General features: G+C 54.4%; 2 protein-coding genes across 3 annotated transcripts; one reads left to right on the top strand and one right to left on the bottom strand.

Annotated features, from left to right (window-relative positions):
* Positions 1-2,850: 2,850 nt before the first annotated feature.
* On the top strand, positions 2,851-20,311 carry GNG12 (G protein subunit gamma 12). 2 transcript variants are annotated; one of them, XM_064429183.1, is made up of 4 exons: positions 2,851-2,951; positions 10,045-10,102; positions 18,115-18,231; positions 19,298-20,311. In XM_064429183.1, the coding sequence occupies exons 3-4, from the start codon at positions 18,136-18,138 to the stop codon at positions 19,421-19,423; spliced, it is 222 nt and encodes a 73-aa protein (XP_064285253.1). In that variant the 5' UTR covers positions 2,851-2,951; positions 10,045-10,102; positions 18,115-18,135; the 3' UTR covers positions 19,424-20,311. The 2 variants fall into 2 exon arrangements, with proteins under 2 accessions (XP_064285253.1, XP_064285254.1); XM_064429184.1 differs by having other exon boundaries at positions 2,853-2,951; positions 18,112-18,231.
* Positions 11,867-14,890, bottom strand: LOC135305524 (putative uncharacterized protein DDB_G0271982). Its single transcript, XM_064429285.1, has 3 exons — positions 14,821-14,890; positions 12,728-13,033; positions 11,867-11,871 (listed from the first exon to the last, which is right to left on the bottom strand). The coding sequence occupies exons 1-3, from the start codon at positions 14,888-14,890 to the stop codon at positions 11,867-11,869; spliced, it is 381 nt and encodes a 126-aa protein (XP_064285355.1).
* Positions 20,312-21,753: the final 1,442 nt, after the last annotated feature.

The following is a 21,753-nucleotide window of genomic DNA, read 5'->3' as shown; positions in this document are numbered from 1 at the left end:
ATACAAGCTCAGAGAAGCCACCAAACCCAAATTCCCATTCTGCAAAGACCCTGGGAAAACTGAGTCAAAATTCCTGTTCTGCACAGATTCTGGTGAAAACTCACTGGGTTTTGAAGGGGAACATGGTATAATCTTGATAATTTTGTCCAATAATTAATATTTTCTGCTCTGCCTGCTCCTGCCAGGATTGCTGGGGCTGGGAGCAGTGTGGCTCATTTTCCCCAGCATCAGAGATTTCCATGATCCATCTGGGAAAGTCCCTTGAGTCCATTCAGTGAATCCCCCACCCCCCTGCAAAGGGATATGGAGCCTCCAGGGTGGGAAGGAGCAGCACTGTCACACAGGCAGAGGAAATGTGGCTTTGCTTTCTCTGGCCAAAGTGCACCCTGAGAGCAGAGCTGCTGCAAACCCTCCCAGGCTGAGCACTGCAGGCAGCCCTTGGCTGAACTCTGAACCTCTCTGTGCAGGAAATAACGAGAGTTCACAGAGATAAATGGTGCTGGGGACAGGATTCCATCCTGGATACTGCTCCAAGGCCTGCTCCGAGGCCCTCCCAGTATCTCATGTCAGACTGGGTTGGGTTGGGAGGGATTCAAAGCCCACCCAGTGCCACCCCTGCCATGGCAGGGACACCTCCCACTGTCCCAGGCTGCTCCAAGCCTCATCCAGCCTGGCCTGGGACATTCCAGGGATCCAGGGGCAGCCACAGCCGCTCTGGGAATCCTGTGCCAGCCTCAGAGGGAAGAATTCCTTCCCAATACCTAAGAGTGAACGTCCTGATCTAGGCTACCACCCACTAATAACAACAATAAACATTTTCATAAATATTTGTGCTTGTAGGAGAAAGGGAAACCCATGCTTGTATCACCAGGATGTGAGGAGCTCAGTCCTGCCCTCAGACAGAGGTGACACATCCACGGGGTGAGTGTCTGGGAGGGAGCAAAAGGAGGGAAAAACGAGGGATCCCCTATTGCTGGAAAGGAAAATAAATGTTTAATAGAGGAAATACAAAGTTCAAACCAGTGTGCCCTCCCAGAGCGTCCAATGCACGTCCCAGTGTTCCCAGTATGCACAGCACAATCCCCAGTGGAACAGTGTGTGCCCAGGGTGCCCTCCCAGTGCACCCACTGCACGTCCCAGTGCTCCCAGTGTGCACAGCACAATCCCCAGAGTGTGCCCAGGGTGCCCTCCCAGTGCACCCACTGCACGTCCCAGTGTTCCCAGTGTGCACAGCACAATCCCCAGAGTGTGCCCAGGGTGCCCTCCCAGTGCACCCACTGCACGTCCCAGTGCTCCCAGTATGCACAGCACAATCCCCAGTGGAACAGTGTGTGCCCAGGGTGCCCTCCCAGTGCACCCACTGCACGTCCCAGTGTTCCCAGTGTGCACAGCACAATCCCCAGAGTGTGCCCAGGGTGCCCTCCCAGTGCACCCACTGCACGTCCCAGTGCTCCCAGTGTGCACAGCACAATCCCCAGAGTGTGCCCAGCTCGTGGCCCGGGTGCCCTCCCTGTGTGTGCCCCGTGGCAAACCGGCCGGGATGGGACAGGAGCCCCAGCAAAGCTCCGGGAATCCCTGACAAGCTCCAGGGAAGCCCAGCGAGCTCCTGGGTCAGGGGCTGCTCGCTGCACTGTGAGCCCACGGTAGTTAGCCAATTAACGCTGGCTAATTAAGCTCTCGGCTCGGGACGGTGGGAAGCTGCTGCTTTAGCCCACGAGAGGGCAACGCTTCCCTGGGTGCTGGCCACGCTCGGGAAAACCGGATTCCTGGTTTCCATTAGGAACCGAACGAGGAATTCCCTCTCTTCTTCAGTGTTCCTAAAGGTTTTGTTTGGGTTTTTTCATTGGGGCACCGTGCAGGACAATCCTCCTGTGCATCCCCGCGCTCCCGGCTGGAATGGCAGTGGAGAGGAGCCGGGCAGGCTGGTGATCCCATCTCCTGTCCCATAAAAGCTGCTGTGGAGACAGGCTGGAGCCGGGCAGCCTGGCAGTGCCAGGGACAGCCTGTGCTGGCATGGGGAAACCACGGAAAAGGGCGAGGAGAGGTGTTCCCGGTGCTCCCAGGGCAGGGACGCTCCGCGGGCACACTGGGCAGAGGTGGGCATGGGCATGAGCGCAGCGTCTTCCCCATTCTCCTGGAATTTTATAGAATCCCACTCTGGGAGGGACCTTAAAGCCCATCCCATTCCATGGCCGGGACACCTTCCACCATCCCAGGCTGCTCCAAGCCCTGTCCAAGCTGGCCTTGGGCACTGCCAGGGATCCAGGGCAGCCACATTTTCCCTGGACAATGCGTGCCAGGGCCTGCCCACCCTCATTTCCCTCTCCCTCCCAAAGCTGCCAGGCAGGAGCCCGTATTTAAATTTCCATCCCCACCCTCGTTTCCCTCTCTCTCCCAAAGCTGCCGGGCAGGAGCCCGTATTTAAATTTCCATCCCCACCCTCATTTCCCTCTCTCTCCCAAAGCTGCCGGGCAGGAGCCCGTATTTAAATTTCAGTCCCCACCCTCGCCTGCCCCTGGAGAGAAATGTTTTCCCAGGTGATGCCAGGATCAAAGCCCCACAAGCAGAGGCACGCCGGGCTGGCTCGGGCAGCGGACAAGCCTCTGCAAACACCGCACTGCCCCTCCCTGGCAACCCCCACTCCCAAAATTCCCGCGATACCCACGCTCCAACCCCACCGTCACCCCCAGAACCCCGCGTGTGCTGCGGCCCCTGGGGCTCACGCTTCTCCCACTCAGCTCCTTCCCAAACAAACCGGATCTGCCTGTGGAATTCTGCGGGAATTTGGGAGGACCGCGTGGCCACGCCCACCACTCTCCTGGCCCCGCCCAGCCCCGTTCGGGGCGGGGCCACGCGGGATGGGCGGGGCCGGGGCGGGGCGTGGCTCCGGTCGGTGGGCGTGGCCGTGCTCCCGCTCCGGTGTCCCGTGCAGAGCCCGGGAGCGGCGCTCGGTGAGTACCGGGATCGGGGCACCGGGACAGGGACAGGGGGGTTCCCAGCGGGAGCGGCGAGCCTGCCGCCCGCACGGCCCGCCCGGCCCCGCGCGGCCGCGGGAGGCGCCGGCCCGGCCCCTCGGCTGCCGGGCCTGCGGGGCGGGCCGGGCCCGAGCCGTGCCTGCCCGCTCCGGGGCTTGCCGTGCAGGTTTTTTGGGGTTTTTCACCGGTTTTCGTGGCGCTGAGGAGGGCTCCCGGCGGCAGGCAGCGCGCGGGCGTGATGCGGTCCAACAAGTGGCACGGCAGTGAGGCGAAATCTGCTTAATTGTGACAAAAATGATGGGCTTAATTAGGCAGAAATAATCCTAAAATAGGCAGGTTTTGTCTTCATTTCCTTCTCCTTCCCTCCTCCTTCCCTCCAGACCTTCCCCATGGCCCGATGGACGCCCAGAGCTGGCGGCTCCAACTCCAGGTTTAGCTTTCAGCTAAATCCCTCAAATTTCCCCAATTTCAGCATTCCCAGCCGCCGGGCCGCGGGTTTTCCCTGGAATCACCGAGCTCTGCTTGACGGGGGAAGTTTCCCACGTGCGGGGAGCTGTGGGCTGAGTGTGGGAAGGAGGTTAATTAGTGGCAAGCGTCATTGTTCCAGGAGGTTTCGTGCTGGTGCTGAGATTACACACCCTGCTGCAGCAATAGGTTTGCTTGGAACCATGGAATTGCAGAACATCCTGAGCTGGAAGGGACCCACACGGATCACTGAGCCCCGCTCCTGGAAGTTCTCAGTTCCTTTAGTAACTTTAAAATTGTGATTCTCTAGTGCACTTTTTGGGGAGTGTGGGGGGGAAGAGGGTTTTGAGTGTATATTGTGATTTTAGCCTGGCGCTTTTAGGAAGGAGCTGGAGCCGTGTCAGGAGGTTGGATTTTGGGACAGGTTGTTCCTGCAGGGGGTGGTGGGCACTGCCCAGATCCCCTGGGAATGCCAGAGCTCCCCGAGGCACAGGGTGACATTTTGGGGCTGTTCTGTGCAGGGCCAGGGGCTGGGCTTGGTGATCTCGTGGGTCCCTTCCAGCTCAGGATACTCCGTGGTTCTATGACTAATTAATTCCTGTGGCAATTGGAAAGTGGCAAAACGGAATTCCCAGCAGTTTTCCAGGTGATTATCCGGGGTTTTAATTGGCTCAGAGCCCCCAGGACCAGGGACACGCTGGTTGTGGTGTTTGTCTGGGGTGTAAATTGTGCAGACACCTGAACTGGCAGTTCTGGGAGTGAAGGGACGGTGGCAGGATTTTGTGCTGCTCGGTGCCACTAAATGAGCTTGAGGGATTAGTGTGGAGTTAATGACTCCTCAGTGCCGTGTTCCACCCTGGCTGGGGTGCACCACAGCATTTGGGATCTCTCTGACCACGGAGCAGTCAGTTCCAGAGAGGAGCAGTGATGCTGAGGGGGAGCTCAGTCCATAATCATGGGGGATTTTTCCTTGAAAGATTAAATTCTCCTCTTGCCCTGAAAGAGCTTCTTGGGCTCCCAGGCAGCAGAACAGCAGATCTCTTGTCTTGCTGAGTTAAATCAAATTATTCAATTGTGCTGTAGGTTTTAGATATTTTTTATTTCAAATATAATGTGATAACTTTTTAAGCACTGAAAGTTCTTCAGGTTTTAGTTCTGTTGCTAAAAAGACTCGGAATATTTGAACCAGATTCAGGTGGAGTTCTCTGTAGCAGGGCCTGGAGTGGAGTTCTCTGTAGCAGGGCCTGGAGTGACACAGTAGAATTATGGAATCCCAAATGGTTTGGATTGGGAGGGACCTTAAATCCCACCCAGAGCCACCCTGCCATGGCAGGGACACCTCCCACTGTCCCAGGTGCTCCAGCCCCAGTGTCCAGCCTGGCCTTGGGCACTGCCAGGGATCCAGGGCAGCCACAGCTGCTCTGGGAATTCCATCCCAGCCCCTCCCCACCCCCCAGGGAACAATTCCTAATTCCCAATAATCCCAATCTCCCATCCATCCCTGCCCTCTGGCAGTGGGAGCCATTCCCTGTGTCCTGTCCCTCCCTGCCTGTTCACAAAACCCCTCTCCCTCCTTCTTCTGTGGCCCCACCATCCCTGCAGGAGCTGAGTGGGGATGCTGAGCACGACTCTGCGGGGTGGGAAGCTGCTCCTGCCCTGGACACAGCTCCCCAGGTCCCAGAGAGATCCCAGTGTCCCTCTTTTCCTGCGCTGTGCAGTGAAAGCACATCCCCGTTGCTGCGCAGCCCCACAAGTGCTCTCCCTTCCCGTGTCCCCTCTGCCGAGCAGGGATCCCTGAAATACCCCTGGGCAGGGGCAGGGCTGGGAGTGAAGCTCCATGGACCGGGATGGAACACCCCCAGTTCTTGGAGGCCGTCACGGAGTCGCTTTTTCTGGGGAAATGGGAGCTGCAGATGTGTGGTGACTCTGGGATTGCTGCACTCACTGCTGGAGTTGTGCAGCTGTGTGCTGGATTCTGCACTGTTGCACAGCTGGGGCTCGTTTTTCCAAGCCTCAGTATTCCTCCTGCACTCAGAGTGGGGAGCTCTTGGTCCCACATCATTCCTGCTCTCAGCAATCACCTGGGGGGAGTTTGGAAGGGTGACACAGCGCTGGGGACGTGAAAAAAAGAAAGAAAGTTGAAAAAAAAGCAGAAAGTTCCCATTCTGTGTTTCGCAAGGATTGATGAGAAAGAGCAGAGGCTGTGACAGAATTCCTCAGGGTTGTGGTGGCATTCTCCAGGGGATTTTAGGGAGGGAGGTAGAGGCAGGAAGCTGGGGGTACCCATGGGGGGGTGGGATGTGGTGGGGGTCCATCCAGCCCCTGGGGAGACACTGGCTCTGGGGATCCAGCATTCCAGGGCATCCAGCACTCCCAGGGCATCCAGCACTCCCAGGGCATCCAGCACTCCCAGGGCATCCAGCACTCCCAGGGCATCCAGCACTCCCAGGGCATCCAGCACTCCCAGGGCATCCAGCATTCCAGGGGATCCAGCACTCCCAGGGGATCCAGCACTCCTTACTGGGGAGCTGCTGAGCCCCTTCCAGCCAGGTGTCCCTGGATCCACTCCTGGATCCTCTGGGGTGTCACCAGAAGATGCCTCCAGCTTTGTGACCCTCAGGAGAGGAAGGACATGGAGCTGTTGGAGGCACCAGGATGGTCCCAGGGATGGAGCAGCTCTGCTGGGAGGAAAGGCTGGCAGAGCTGGGGGTGTTCACCTGGAGAGGAGAAGCTTTGGGGTGAGCTCAGTGTGGCCTTGCAGGGCCTGAAGGAGCTGCAGGAAAGATGGATAGGGATGAGGGGCAGGGATGGATGGGAGATTGGGAATTAGGAATTGTTCCTGGCAGGGTGGGCAGGGGCTGGGCTGGAATTCCCAGAGCAGCTGTGGCTGCCCCTGGATCCCTGGCAGTGCCCAGGCCAGGCTGGAGCAGCCTGGGACAGTGGGAGGTGTCCCTGCCATGGCAGGGGAACAGAACAAGAAGATCTTTAAAAGTTCCCTTCCGACTCCAGCCAGTTGGGATTCTCTGAAAGCTGAGGCCTGGGGTTCAGTTCAAATCCCAGCTCCCTGGGAGCCCCAGGCTGCGTGGCTGGGGCTGGATCACAGCTTTGGGATGTTCCTGGACACCAGCAGCTGAGTATTTTTAGTTGTGTTCCTTTGAATATTTGGTAAAACAGGCAATGTGTTTATATTCAGCTTCCTGTGTCCGTATCAGCCTCTTGGCATGTGCTGGAGTTCCAGGGGGAGGAGGGAAAGGGAAGAAAGTGTGTTGTGAGGGTTATTTGTGCTGCAGCAGCTGAGGCTGCTGGGACCAGCTCCTTGTTTAAACACTGGGCTCAGCTCGGGCAGGAGCCAGCCTTGCTCCCCCTGTGTTCACCCCCTGTGTTCACCCCCTGTGTTCACCCCCTGTGTTCACCCCCTGTGTTCACCCCCTGTGTTCACCCCCTTTCTCTTCCCACCCTCCTCCCGTGGCTTTCCCGTCCTGCTGTGCAGGGACAGGTGAGTTTTTGGCACGCTTTGCTGTGGATGTGTGGTCCAAGCCCTGCTGCCCTGCTCCACCCAGCCCTGCTCTGTGCAGGGGCTGCTCTCCAGCCTGGCTCTCGGGGTGTTTGGAGGTGGAAAAGCCCATCTCAGCCCTGCATTCCCAGGCTGCTGCCCTGATCCAGCGGCTCTGTGCCATCACCCCTTTGCTCTGCAGAGCCATTCCCTGCGCAGAGCCAGCGGGAGCTCACAGGGGAGATTTTGTCTGGTGTTCCCATCTAAAGAAGGGTTTTCCTTGTGCCCAGCCTCCCCCAGAGTACATAACCAGGAGGTTTCCTGGTGCTGCAAGCTGAGGAGGGAAAATTCTCCCTCCCAGTTTCCAGGAGAGTGCCAAGGGGGTGCCCTGGGACCAGCCCTTGCTGCCTGAACCAGGGAAACGTCAGGGACCAGTGGTTACCATAGAAAGGGAAAAGTAGGGCAGGTTTGGATAAGATATTAGGGATGAATTCCTCCCTGGCAGGGTGGGCAGGGGCTGGGCTGGAATTCCCAGAGCAGCTGTGGCTGCCCCTGGATCCCTGGCAGTGCCCAAGGCCAGGCTGGACACTGGGGCTGGAGCAGCCTGGCACAGTGGCAGTGTCCCTGCCATGGCAGGGGTGGGATGAGGTGAGCTCTGAGCTCCCTCCCATCCCAAACCAGTCTGTGATTCTGTGACTGCTGTGAACAATTTTGGGCAGATCCCAAATTACATTTTCAGCTCTGTTTGTACCTTCAAGCCCCCTCCCAAGGTCAGGGTTTTGGTCTCAGCTTGGAGCTGGGATAAGCAGAAAGTGTCCCTGACTTCTTTGGGACAGGGACCATCCTTCAGCCAGCTGAATCTGGTAGAACTTGCAAGGGATTCCTCCTGCAAAGCAGGGATGCTCCAGCTGGAACTGGAACTCCTGCAGAGCAGGAGGAGCTGGCTGGTGCTGCCAGCCCTGGCCAGAGGGACTGGGACCCATCCAGCTGTGGAATTTCCTCAGCCCACGTGCCCTTCCCTGATTTATTCCTTCCCAGCAGGGCCTGGCCTCCGAGTGGAGGCTTTTGCAGGGGGTGCATGACTGCAGCCTCCAGCTATGCCAGCAATGCTGGGGTTGTGGGTTTTTATGAGTAGCCTGATAGGAGCTTTGATTAGGCAGGAATATCAGTGTGGCTCTGGGGTGGGAGGCGGCCCCAGGAGCTGGAATTACTGCTCAGGTTAATTAGAGATGGGCTGGGGCTGCTGCTCCCTGGAGGTCTCTCCCAGCCCAAACCATTCCGGTGCTCCCTGGCTGTTGTGGCTGTGTGTGCATCCCCCTCAGCATGCACCAGCCAATTAAAAAATGATCCTTATTTTTCCCCGAGGATGTCCAGGGGTGTGAGCAGGTTGGGATGTTGCACAGATAAGCAGAGCAGCAGCTTTCCCATTCCAGCTTTGATTTTGCAGCAGTCACACGGCCGTGGAGGAGGTTACGTGTCACATTTATTTATTTTGGTTTCCTCGCTGGATGTGGACAGGACAAGCCTGGCACGGGGACAAGGGCTGTGGCAAGGCAGACTGTCCTTAGCACAATTTATTTTCCTCCTCCACGCAGTGATTTGACCAGCACTTGGTAAAAGTGTGATCCCGTTTCCAGCACGGGAAGCGGGGGGTGATTATCATGGGAACACTGCCCGTGCTGCTGCTGCTGGAATCTGAAATGCAGGGAGCTCCCAGAACTTCGGGCTTGTAAGGCAAAGCTTGGAATTAAACCCAGGATTTGATCTGGCACCTTGGGAAAGCCTCCCAAACTGAGGTGCAGGAAGGGAGAATGTGGATTTATGGTTTAAAGCAAGGACACGTTAAGCTCAATAAAATAAATTTTAGAGTTTTAGAGTTTAAAGTATGGAAAAAATAAAAGTAATTACAGAAGTAAACAAAGAGTTTAGAATGCAGCACTGTAGGTTTGTGTGTCATAACATGATTGGCTAAAAGAGCTTGCACTGTAGCATGAGTCCATAAAATCAAATATTTAAAGATTGAGTCAAAAACATAAATATCCTTGTTGACAGTGTTTTGTTAGTCAATAACTCCTTAAAAAGTCTTATTGCTAAGGGTCTTGAGACCTTCTAAATCATGTTGTAATGATATGAGCCAAATTCACCCTTCCTGCCTGTGCAGAAGATAAGAAAAACAAACCACATCATCAAAACCAATTCAAAAGTCCCGTGTCAAATTCCTTCCAAAATTCCCCACAAGTAAATTACCACTGCCTGCCTGGCTCAGGACCATCCCTGGGGAATTTCAGGTGGGCTTTCCCTCCTCCCTCCCTGGGAATGAGGGAGGGGATGGCTGTGGGGCTCCCTGGCCGGGCGGAGCAGCCCCGGGCTCGGTGCCAGCCCTGGCAGTGCCGCCTGGCCTCATCCCAAAGGCTGAACTGTCACTGGCAGCCCCGGGTCCAGCCCTGCCCTGGCTCTGCCAGCTCGGGAAGTGCCTCTGGTGCCAGTTCCACACTGGGATTCCAGCAGAGGGTCCCACGGGCACTGCTGGCACTGGCTCAGAGCTGTGTGAGCTGCAGGGGTTGTGCAGCAGGGTGAAGGGAAAGGTGATTCTCCTTGTAAATCCCTCCCTGCTCCAGCTGTCTCGGAATTCCCATCACCTGGGGGCTCCCTCGCCCTCAGGGGGCTGGGGGTGCTCACCTGGGTGCTCACCTGGGTGCTCACCTGGGCAGGAGAAGGCTGCAGGCAGAGCTCAGACCCGAGGGCCCCCAGGAGATGAGGGCTGGTGCCATCCCAGGGTCTCTCTGGGGTGCAGGGCCTCCCCAGGGAATGTGAGCTCTCGGATTTGTTTGGGCACTGGTTGAAACCCGGCTGTGAGGACACGTCACTGCAGGCTGACAGCTCCGAGTCTCCAGGGACAGAGGGATCCCGGAATGGCTGGAAGGGACCTTCAGTCCCTTCCTGGGCAGGGACACCTTCCCCTGTCCCAGGCTGCTCCAAGCTTCAGGTGGATTTTCCAATCTCAGAATATTGTTTTTGTGATTAGCATGAAGCCACAAGTGCCAACCCCCCCCAGCTCTGGCTTCCTTGCACTGTGAAATCCTTATAACTTGGATTTTATTCTTGTTTCAGGATCATTACACCGATAAAATCAAGGCAAGCTGGACAGGGAGCAGGTCTGCCTATGTAGGTGAGTTTCCAGTCCACTCTGGTTCTTTTATTCCGTGCAAAATACAAAGCAGCATGACAGGTCCCAAACCCTGGTGATTTAATTTTGTTCTGGAGCAGAACAAATACCAAGTCCTTGGCAGGATTGCTGACACTTTTCACCTCATTCTTTTAACTGCCTGACTGCTCTTGGGTTGAATTCAGGGGGCAGAAAAACCTGCTTTTCCCACAGAAATTAAGCTTTTCCTTGTTTATTTCCCTGATTAGGGGGATTTTTTTTTACCAGCCTGCAAATCTTCATCATTTCTGTCTTTGCTGTACTATTTTGTTTGACCATGAAAAAATGCAAATTATTCTATATTCCCCCCATCCTTAAAAACAGGCAGCTGGATAAATTCCTGCAGCCAAGGAAGTGGTGAAATCCTTCCCAGCTTCCCAGTTCCTGGAGCTGAGCCCCGTGGGGCTCTCCCCAGAGCACCCAGCCTTTATCTGTGCCAGACAAAGAATCTGCTGAAGGTCACAGAGCCTGGGGCCAGGCTGGAGCTTCCAGCACAGCTCTCTCCTGCTTTGCAGCCTGATTTTCATACAGCTGGAAGTCTCTTTGCAAACGTCCCTTCGGAGTTTTCCCCTCTTTCCCTGTGGGAATGAGCCCTGGGGGAGGAACAGGGACCTTCTGTGGGGAGGCTGCCCTGCAGTTCACTGCCTCTTCCAGTGGCTTCAGGCTCCAGTCTCCAAAATAACACTGCTCAGATGTTTTTCAAAGTAACCTTGATCTAAAAGTCTCTTTTCGTGTGTGCTAAAGACACAAAAAGTGAAGTCAGGAGAAATGCAGAGGAAAGCAAAAGCAGGTTTTTTCCACTGCTCCTCTCCCAAAACGTGCCTTGGGTTTGACTGAATCCCACAGGGGGCTGCCTTTGGAAATCAAAGGGAGCTGCAGCCCAGTTTGATCAGCAGGATGCTGCTGGAACAGCTTAGGAAGGGAGGTTATGGAGGAGCACAGCCTTAATTAAACACCCAGAACACCAAGGCCAATTGAAGATCTTGGGAGTTGTCTGTTTCCTTTCATTTCACATCATTAAGGATTTTAATCCCCAATTAAGACACCGGCAGCGTTATTTATAATTAAAAAAGATCTCTAGTGTAGAATCTCTCAGTACTCTCAAGTGTAAATTCTCTGAAGGAGGGAACATCACAAGTGGATGTTCTGTGCTTTAAGGGGCTTTTATTGTGTGTTTGCACTGACAGGCACCTGTGCAAACCAGGTGGATCTGCCAGAATTCCCAATTTTCATGCAGCCCTGGCTGCTGCACCTCCTCCAGGAGGGGGATGGCCTTGCTGGACCTTTTCTGCTGGAAAATTGGGATTGGAATCTGAGCTGCCTGAGCTCCCCTGACCCTTCAGCTGTGGTGCACCCCAGAGCAGCCCCAGGCCCCCCAAAACCACTGCAAGTCCTGCAGCTGCCAGATGCTGCAGCTTTCCCTTTCCAGGCTGTGATCCTTGGGGAGGGTCTTGCTTTCTTTCACTAAACCCAAGCTTTTTCTAGTGCATATTAAATATTTGTGCCATTACTGTAAATCTCACCTGAGGCCTGCTTAAAAATCCAGTCCTGCTTAAAAATCCAGTCCTGCTTAAAAATCCAGCCCTTCTCACCTGCTCAGCCAGGGAGCTGCTACTCACAGCTTGCTCTGGGGTAGGTGTGGACAAATCCTTCTCCTTCTCCATGATGGGGTCATGGGTGAGCCCTGTTGCCATTTCTCCTGGGAAGTTTGCCCTGTGGATGTTGTGTTCAGCCTGCAAAGGGCAGGAGTGGCTCGGGGTGCCCCCAGAAATCTGTGGGATATTGCACCACTCGTCTCTCTGCTGGCTGTGTGGGGAATAAGGATGGTGAAATTCCAGAACTTGGGTTGGGAGGGCCCTCAGAGCCCACCCAGTGCCATGGGCAGGGACACTCCCACTGTCCCAGGCTGCTCCATGCTGCCTTGCACCCTTCTAGGGATGGGACAAAAGCACCATCGAAAGAGAACAGACCCAAAAGCACCTCAAATCCCTCTTTACTCCCCCCTCAGCTCCGTGTGCTGGCTGAGGGCAGGACCCCGGTGCTTTCCTGCTGCCCAGGTTCATTTTCCATTCTCTTTGGCAGAAGGAAAAGGTTCCAGCTCCAGAGCTTCCACTGGGTGTCAGCACGGCCCCACACTGGGCTGGCAGAGCCCTGGGCTTTCCCCTGGGCTGCTGAAGAACCAGGCTGGATGGGCTGGAATCTTCCTTTTCTCTTTCCTTTCCTTTTTCCTCTTTCCTTTCCTTTTTCCTCTTTCCTTTCCTTTTTCCTCTTTCCTTTCCTTTTTCCTCTTTCCTTTCCTTTTTCCTCTTTCCTTTCCTTTTTCCTCTTTCCTTTCCTTTTTCCTCTTTCCTTTCCTTTCTCCTCTTTCCTTTCCTTTCTCCTCTTTCCTTTCCTTTCTCCTCTTTCCTTTCCTTTCTCCTCTTTCCTTTCCTTTTTCCCCTTTCCTTTTTCCTTTTTCCTCTTTCCTCTTTCCTTTCCTTTTTCCTTTTTCCTTTTTCCTTTTTCCTTTTTCCTTTTTCCTTTTTCCTTTTTCCTTTTTCCTTTTTCCTTTTTCCTCTCCTTTTTCCTTTTTCCTTTTTCCTTTTTCCTTTTTCCTTTTTCCTTTTTCCTTTTTCCTTTTTCCTTTTTCCTTTTTCTTCTCCTTCTCCTTCTCCTTCTCCTTCTCCTTCTCCTTCTCCTTCTCCTTCTCCTTCTCCTTCTCCTTCTCCTTCTCCTTCTCCTTCTCCTTCTCCTTCTCCTTCTCCTTCTCCTTCTCCTTCTCCTTCTCCTTCTCCTTCTCCTTCTCCTTCTCCTTCTCCTTCTCCTTCTCCTTCTCCTTCTCCTTCTCCTTCTCCTTCTCCTTCCCCTTCCCCTTCCCCTTCCCCTTCCCCTTCTCCTTCCCTTCTCCTTTCCTCCCTGGGGCTCCTTGTTCCAGGTCTCACTGCGCCTCCAAACCCTCTGCAGCACCTGGGCTGAAAACAGAGCCAGGCACACTGAGATTCCTCCAACAGATTCTTCTACTGGAGGCCTAAAAAATCAGAACTCAAAGCTGGGGCAGGTCACAGTTCCAGAGTTCGTGCTGCTCTGTGGAATTGTTTCAGCTGTGGCTGGTTGTGCTCCAGCGCCTGCTCAGAACTGAGTTGTTTATTCCTGCCCCCACCTTCAGTGCCAGCAGTGGCCTCCTGCCTTGGACTGGGAGCATTTTCAGGTTCTGCAAGTCATGACAAACCCAAGGGTGCCCTGTAGGAAAAGCAGCCCCAGCATTCAAGTCCTGACGGGCCGCCGGCCCCCGCAGAGCTGCGGGGAACGCAGCACGGGCAGAGCCCTGGGGCCTTGGCAGGGAGCCTCACCCCACTGCCCTGCTCCTGGAGGGGTACAGCCCAGGCCCTGCCAGCCCCCTGCTCGTGCCACCCCTCCAGGGGCTCCTTCTCCCTGTTCTCCATAAGGATTTCCCTCAGCTTGGTGCCACTCCCTGCCTCTCCTCTTCCTCCTCCCAGCGCCTTCCTGCCCGACAAATCCCTGCATTTTCAGGAGCAAAATCTTATTCCTTTTATTCCTGTGAGCTCTGGAGAGTGTGAGTTGCTCAGAGGAGGCAGCTGGGGCTGGGATTTGGGGTTTGCTGGTGTTACTCCCAAATTGTTTGCAGGGTGCCAGCTGAAGGCAGGGGGATGAAGGGATGCCAGGGAGGAAGGAGGGAGCAGCACGGCTCTGCAGGCAGGGCTGTGGAGCAGCAACCACAGCCTGTGTCAGTGTTAATGACAAACCAGGCCCAAGTTCAAACTCTCCCAGCAAACAGCAGGGAGTTTGCAGGGCTGGGAATGGTGTCCCTTGGAAACCTGCAGCACCCGTGGTGGAATTACTGCAACCTCTAACTCGAGCTCAGGGCTGGGAACGAGCTGGGAGCAGCAGCTCTGAGCTCGTCCAGCTGCTTGCTTCCCTCTTTTCCCCCTGTTCCCGTGCATTTCAGAGAAGTGGGATCATTCCCATGGTGGAGATTGTGTCTGGTTTATCAGGCAGCAGCATCCAAACATTTCCGGGCTGGAGCTGCTCCAGCAGCAGCAGCAGCAGTGACTGCTGGGCTCCCCCCCTGCAGGGCACCCACACCAGGGGAGCAGGGTCAGGGGGACCTGGGGAGCACCCCGTGTCCTTTCCTGCCCTTTCCTGGGCGAGTTTGGCACATCCATCCTCCTTTCCATCCTCCCCAGCAGGGCTCCAGTGGCTCTGGGGAGGGAGAGCCTTTGGAACCTGCATTTGCAGGTCAGCTGTGACTTCAGATCCCTGCTGGCAGCCCTGGAAAACAAACCAGGGGCAGGAGAACCAGGCCTGGAAAATCAGGGCTGGAAAACAAACCAGGGGCTGCAAAACCAGGGGCAGGAGAACCAGGCCTGGAAAATCAGGGCTGGAAAACAAACCAGGGGCAGGAAAACCAAGGGCTGGAAAACCAGGGCTGGAAAACCATGGCTGAAAAACCAGGGGCAGGAAAACCAAGGGCTGGAAAACCAGGACTGGAAAACCATGGCTGAAAAACCAGGGGCAGGAAAACCAGGGCTGGAAAACAAACCAGGGGCAGGAGAACCAGGGCTGGAAAACAAACCAGGGGCAGGAAAACCAAGGGCTGGAAAACCAGGACTGGAAAACCATGGCTGAAAAACCAGGGGCAGGAAAACCAGGGCTGGAAAACAAACCAGGGCTGGAAAACAAACCAGGGGCTGGCGGGGTGTTACACTTGTAGGTGTTGTCGTTGTCACTGGTGTTGGTTTGTGTTTTGCCCATCCTGCTCTGTTGATGCAAGTTCTGAGTTATTCACCTCAAAATCTGCTTTATTTCACAGAAACAGTTCCAAGACACCTCTGAGGCTTGGTCCTGCTGCCAGCCAGGCTTTGCTGCTCCAGTATGAGCTGGCTTGGCACAACTGGAGCCAACTGGGAGCTGTGTTCCAGGCAGAGCTGCTGGGGTTTCCAGCAGATCCCTGCTTCAGCAGGGCTGATTTAATTACCTTGCACTCAGCAGGTGCCTCACGAGCCCTGGATCTAAGAGAGTAAATAAGACAGTCCAGAGTTTAATTATCCCAGTGGAGCTGGGCTTTGGCAGCCAGCCCAGGCGGATCTGGGGATCTGCTGCATGGCAACCTCGTTACCTAAAGCCTGAGGAAAGAAATAGGGCAAGGCCTGCAGAAACAGGGCTTTTCTCTGGAAGAGGGGCAGCTCCACCTGTCTGCAGGTGCTTCAGGAAGGGAAAAAGTGCAGCTGTGTGGCTGTGGGAAGTGCACTGGAAGTTTCCTGTGGTTTGTCTTTCCCTGGCAGAGCGCAGCTGGTGGGAACGCTGCTGTGCAGTTTGCAGTGGGTAAATGAGAAATAAATCCTTCCCTGGGAGGGTGGGCAGGCCTGGCACAGGCTGTGACACTGCCTGGCAGTGTCCCAGGCCAGGCTGGATGGGTTTGGAGCAGCGGGAGGTGGCCCTGCCATGGCAGGGTGGTGCCCAGGGGAGGCTGGTCTGGGTCTGATCTTTTGTCTCGGTTTAGGCTCTGAGTCAGACCCAAGGGAGAGCTCCAGCCGTGCCTGCAGCTGCTCTGGGCTTTGGGAATCTCTGTCACCACCACCGGGTCCTGCTCAGCTGTGTCACACCCGGGGCACTGAGATTGTCCCTACAGGGACCCCCCCTGCCTGGAGGTCACAGCAGAGAATCCTGGAATGCTTCGGGCTGGAAGGACCTTAAATCCCACCCAGTGCCACCCTGCCATGGCAGGGACACCTCCCACTGTCCCAGCCCTGCCCAGCCTGGCCTGGATCACCAGCCATGTTTTGGTTTAGCTGGTGAATGGACAAACTTGCTGAAAATTCATTTTTGGTGCATTTAGCCCAGAAGGAGGAGCTGGGGCTGGGCGTGCTGGGCACCAGAGATCCCAGGGGAGGCGTTGGGATGGGGGAGGCTCTCAGGGCTGCCTGCTGAGCACCAGGGGTCATTTCCTAGAAATCAGAGCCTCTGCTCTCTTCAGGGAACAGCTTCTCCTCCTGGCAGAGCCTGCTGGCCCAGCAAGCCCTGCCCAGGGCTCTGAACCCCCATGCTCTGCAGAGTTCTGGCACCTCCAGCTGAAATCTGGGGAGTTCTGGGAAGTCCAGGCTGCCCTGGGAGAAATCCCATGGCTGCAGCAGCTCGGGTCCATTGCCAGGAGCTGGGAAGGAAAACAGATTTATTGGGAGCTGACCTAGTTGTTGTAAATCTCCCTGCAGAAGAGGTTTAGTAATCTTAGGAGGGCTATTAGAGCTCGTGTTTGTTTGGAGATGGGCAAACGCAGCAATTTAATTTCCAGATCTTACGGGTTGGCTTGTTGTGTTTTGGTTTGTTTTTTCCAAACATCTCATTTATTAACAAAGCTAAGCGGTTGGGAAAATAAGCACTGGAAGTTTCCTGAGGAGGTCAATCCATGTGGGGTGGGAAGGGATCCAGGGAATCCAACAGCTCCAGTGGCAAAAGGGGCTTTGGGGCTGGGGGAGGGAGGGCTGAGTGTGGCCTTTCCCCAGTTAAATGAGAGGATAATGGTTTATCTTTTACTTTTGCAACTTTTTTAACCTTTAAAAAAAAAAGGTACTAAAATTAGAGGAATCAGCAGCTCCTGAGCTGTCCTGTCAGAGCTGCTTTTGTTACTGGATGAAAATGCATTGCTGTGTGTTGGGTTTTTCACACTGCTGGTTTTGAATATTGTCAGGGAAAACTGCGGAGGCTGGATTGGAGTTTGGGCTCTGTTTGTGGTGGATCTGTGCTTTGTGTCCATGTGAAACAGCTCCTTATCCCAGAGATGGGTTTGGGGCTCCATGGGCAGAGCCCTGTTGAGCCCAGCAGCTCCAGCAGGGCCTGTTGGAGTTTCCTGCTGGGAAAATTCAATTTTTATGTAAAGGGGCTCCAGGAGAGCTGGGGACAAGGCCTGGAGGGACAGGACACAGGGAATGGCTCCCACTGCCAGAGGGCAGGCATGGATGGGATGTTGGGAATTGGGCTGGGATTCCCAGAGCAGCTGTGGCTGCCCCTGGATCCCTGGCAGTGCCCAAGGCCAGGCTGGACACTGGGGCTGGGAGCATCCCTGGATCTGCAGGGGGATCTCTTGCTCTTCTCTGCAGGAAATGAGTTTTTAGTGGCAGCAAATCTGAGGAGTGACTGTCCCTCCTCCAGCATTTCCTGCCTCCTGGGAATTGCCCAAAGCTCTTCCAAGGAATGTCCCCTGCACACAGGGCCTGGGAGCAGGGAAGTGCTGTCCCCAGCCTGCTGGGCTGGCACTGGGAACAGCCCTGCTGCCAGGCTGGGGAGAGAAACCTGAGCCTGCAGGGCAGGAAAGGGCACGGGGCTGCCTCGGCTCTGCAGGGCCCTGGGGAGCACAGGAGGGGCTCAGCACTGGAGGGGTTAAAGACTGGAGGGGTTAAACACTGGAGGGGTTAAACACTGGAGGGGTCCCCCACAGCTCCCTTCATCTCCTGGGGCTGGGCAGAGCCAGCAGAGCCCTGCTGGGATGCAGGACAGGGACATGGGCAGGGCTGGGCTGAAGTTCCTGCAGACCTGAATAATTTGGAGTCCCAAATTGTTGGAATTTGGAATCCCAGATTATTGGAATTTGGAATCCCGAATTATTGGAGCCTGCTGGGATGCAGGACAGGGACATGGGCAGGGCTGGGCTGAAGTTCCTGCAGACCTGAATAATTTGGAGTCCCAGGCTGGTTTGGTTGGGAGAGAACTCAAATCCCACCCAGTGCCACCCCTGCCATGGCAGGGACACCTCCACTGTCCCAGGCTGCTCCCAGTGTCCCTGACAGCACAGCAGCTCCGTGCCTTTCTGTGGAGCATGTTTTACCTCCAGAGCTGCTTTTTGGCTGAATTGTGCTGTTGGATGCAACAACAATGACGTTCAAAAATCCCTTTTTGCAGCGTGTGGCAGATGCCTCTGTGCAGCAGCAGCTCGGGCTGCTGTGCTGCCCTCTGGAATAACATCCCCCTGTCTTTCCAAGCAGAGCTCCCCTGCCCCACTGAAGATGTCAGGCAAAACAGCCACCACGACCAACAACATCGCCCAGGCACGCAGGACCGTGCAGCAGCTCAGGATAGAGGCCTCCATCGAGAGGATAAAGGTGAGCACAGCCTGCCCCCTCCTTCCCCTTGCTTTTCCCTGCTGGATGGGGGACAGCGAGGCAACAGGGTGTCTGTGTGTGGGGTTTGTGTCTTTGTGCACCCTCAGCTCAGCGTTTGTTCCCCTCAAAGCTCAACAAGTCCAAATAAATAATAATAAATAATAAATAATAAATAATAACAATAAATAATAACTAATAAAAATCAATAAATAATTATTAATAATAAATATAATTAATAATATTAATAAATAATATTCAATATTGATAAATAATAATAAATAAATCCACTTCTTGTGGCCCAGGGTCCCACCCAGCCCTGCCCTCTGGCAGTGGGAATCTGTTCCCCCTTGTCCTGTCACTCCAGGAGAGATGAAAATCCCCCTGGAATGATTTTGAAGCCCTGTGGGAAATGGATTTGTAGAGAAATGTTAAAGTCTGACAGAAGCTTCACACAGTGTGTATTTGTATGCAAACTTTGAGATAAGACATGTTGATTTAGAAATGGAATAGGACAGACATTGTTGAGAGAGAAATGGAGCTAGAAACAAGTTCTGAAGGGTGGTTTTGTAAACAAGACTAGGTCCTTTGGAGAAATAGAATTATGGAAGGTGGGCTCATGAGGGGTAATTTTAGATGATTGGCTTTAAGGTGTTTATGGTATGGTGTAGTAAAATTTGATTAAGAAAGGTTAAGAAGCACTTACAGAATATTGTAGTTAGAAATAAATGTTTTCTGGTGGTGCTGTGAAGCCCCTCCTGTTGTTTCAGCTTCCTTTGGGAGCCTGGGGGATCCCTCTCTGCCTGGAGTCACAGGCTCCATCCTTCCCCCATTCCCTGGGGATCACACCTGGAGAAGAGCCCATCCCCAGCAGCTCTCCCACCCCACAGCTCCCCCACAGCCCTCAGGGGTTTGTGGTGGTTTTGGTGCTGTTTCCATGGCAAACCCCCCTTGTGCTGCCTCCCTGTGCCCTGCAGCTGTCCCACCCCGCAGCCCTGAAGGGTTTTTGGTGGTTTTGGTGTTTTTGGTGCTGTTTCCATGGCAAACCCCCCTTGTGCTGCCCCTGCAGGTGTCCAAGGCCTCGGCTGACCTCATGCTGTACTGCGAGGAGCACGCCAAGAAGGACCCCTTGCTGATGGGAATTCCAGCCTCTGAGAACCCCTTCAAGGACAAGAAGACCTGCATTTTGTTATAGGACAGCAGTGGGCAGCTCCTCCTGCCCAGCCCCTGCAGCCCAGCTGGGCCAAGCACCACCACTCCCCCAGGTACCTGCACCCCGTGGGCACTCCCCGAGCCTGTGCCGAGCATTCCCTGAGCTCCCCAAGGCATTCCTGCTCATCCCTGTCCCCCCAGGAGCTTTCTGACTCAAGCCCTGTCTGTCCTGGCCAGGGGAATGGGCTCCAGGCTCTCTGCACGGGGGTCCTGGTGGCATTTGCCAACCCCAGCACGACCAAAGTTGCCTGAGCTTTGCAGATAAAGCAAAGCTGTAGAGACCTGATGGAATCACTGGGTTTACATTTTATAAAATTAGGGATTTTTTTTTTTGGGGGGTGGGGGGGTTGTGCCTGTGCTGGCAGCACCTGTTTGTGCACAGGCACATCTAAAGTGCATTTTCTAGCAAAATCTGCCTTGCAAAATGATTGTAGCAGCTGCTGGGGAGCTCCAGGGAGCTCTGCCTCAGCCTTCCTCCCGCTGGCCTCTCATCCCAGGGCTTCTAAAGGACAGAGCTGGGAATCAGAGATGCTTTCCCTGCTTTCCATCCGTTGGAAAACCAGAATTTCTGCTGCGTTTTCTTCTCGAATAAAACACCTGCGTTAGTCTAAAACACAGCCCCAAAGCAATGAGGAAAGGAAGAGAGGCTGGAAGTGCCCTGGCAGAGCTGGAGGAACGCTGCCCTCGCTCCCAATCCCAGCTGGGTTCTGAGCAGGGAGTCAGAACTTGACTCATTTTTATAAAAAAATCCATTTTTAAACAGGAAAAATGCCAAATTCGCTCCAGCTTGTGGTTATGCATCTATAATTGAGGGCCTTTCCATCTAGTATATATTTTATATATACACATAATAAAAAAGTCTTTCTCTGTGTGTGTGTGTAGATATATAAACTTTATACATTAACAGCGAATTTTGAAGGGTTCAGAAATAATCCTGGTTTCAGCTGGCTGCAAATGCCCTTGTGTGCAGGCAGCTGGAGTCCTGTGCCATGACCCTGCATTTCTGGGAGGATATTTGCAGGATTCAGGAACCACTTGTCATTTACGTTGCACATTTGTCATTTCTAGATGAAATCATGGAGCCACTTTTGATACAGAATAAAAAAAAATCAGCTTTGTTTGACAAATCTCTTTGGCAGAGCTCCAGAAATCAGCCTGACAGAGGAACCTGCTGCTTACCCTGGGCTTGCCTGCCAATTATTTTTTGCAATCAGAGTATTTTTATGGTGGCAGTTTAAAAAAACCAACGTGGCTCTGCACTGATTCCTCTTGGCCATGTCTGTGTGTGTGTGTGTCTGTCACAGCCCTGGAGAGAATTAACGAGCTCTGTTAATTGCCCAGTGAGGGGCTGAGGGAAGCCCAGCTGTGCCCAGCTGCAGGAGGGCTGCGGGGAGGGAAGGAGCCTCGTGCTGCTGGTGTTGGTTTTCCCAGGAATCCGGGCAGAAATGGGAATTGTTTTGGTGTGGTTTGAGGTCCCTGGTGGGGCTGCAGGGGTGTTTTGGTGTCTGTCCTTCAGTGAAGCTCGTGGCAGGGTGCTGATCCAGATGTGGCCCAGCACAGCTGCCCACATCTGCCAGTGTTTAATCCAGGCATTCTTGGTGAAGTTGCCATTTTTAAATGCAGTGTGCACTCAAATCTGCAGTGGTTACGTCTGCACTTTGCTTTTTGCCATCGATACCCCCAGGATGAACAGGGATTCTAAAATCTGGGGAAATGCAGGCTTGCTGATTTTTTTAAGAAATAAATTAAACCATTGCATGCAGAGGTGCTGGGAGAAGCCCATGGTGAGACCCCACCAGGTGCATCACTGGGCTGCCCCTCTTGTCCTTGGCCAAGCTGGCTGATTTGGGGAGAAAAATGGGAATTTGGGTGCTGATTTGGGCAGAAAAATGGGAATTTGGGTGCTGGTTTGGGGAGAAAATGGGAATTTGGGTGCTGATTTGGGGAGAAAAAATGAGAATTTGTGTGCTGGGCCAGGTGTCCCCAGGACCCCCCACTTTGTGGTGTGGGGACAGGGCTGGGGTGACACTGGGAGAAACCAGAGGGGTTTAGGTTGAATCTGAGCTTGGAGAAATAAAGAGAGAGAAAGAACACTGCTGCTGCTGCAGTGTCCCCGGGCACAGGGTGGCACCCGGGCTGGACACAGGGACAGGGTGGCCTGTGCTGGAGCATCCCGGGAGCGGGAGAACAGGTCCAGCCTCCCCTCCTGGCCGGGCTGGGCACGCCAGGGTGGCCTGGGGAGGGAGGGACAGCGTGTGTCACCGCTGTCCCCGGGCAGTGCCAGCAGCAGGGGCATTGTCCTGCCACCTGTGC

The sequence above is a fragment of the Passer domesticus genome, chromosome 7 (assembly GCF_036417665.1).
Source record: "Passer domesticus isolate bPasDom1 chromosome 7, bPasDom1.hap1, whole genome shotgun sequence".
Taxonomy (NCBI): Eukaryota; Metazoa; Chordata; class Aves; order Passeriformes; family Passeridae; genus Passer; species Passer domesticus.
The sequence above is the reverse complement of the archived record's forward strand: the minus strand, read 5'-3'. Positions and strand labels throughout refer to the sequence as shown.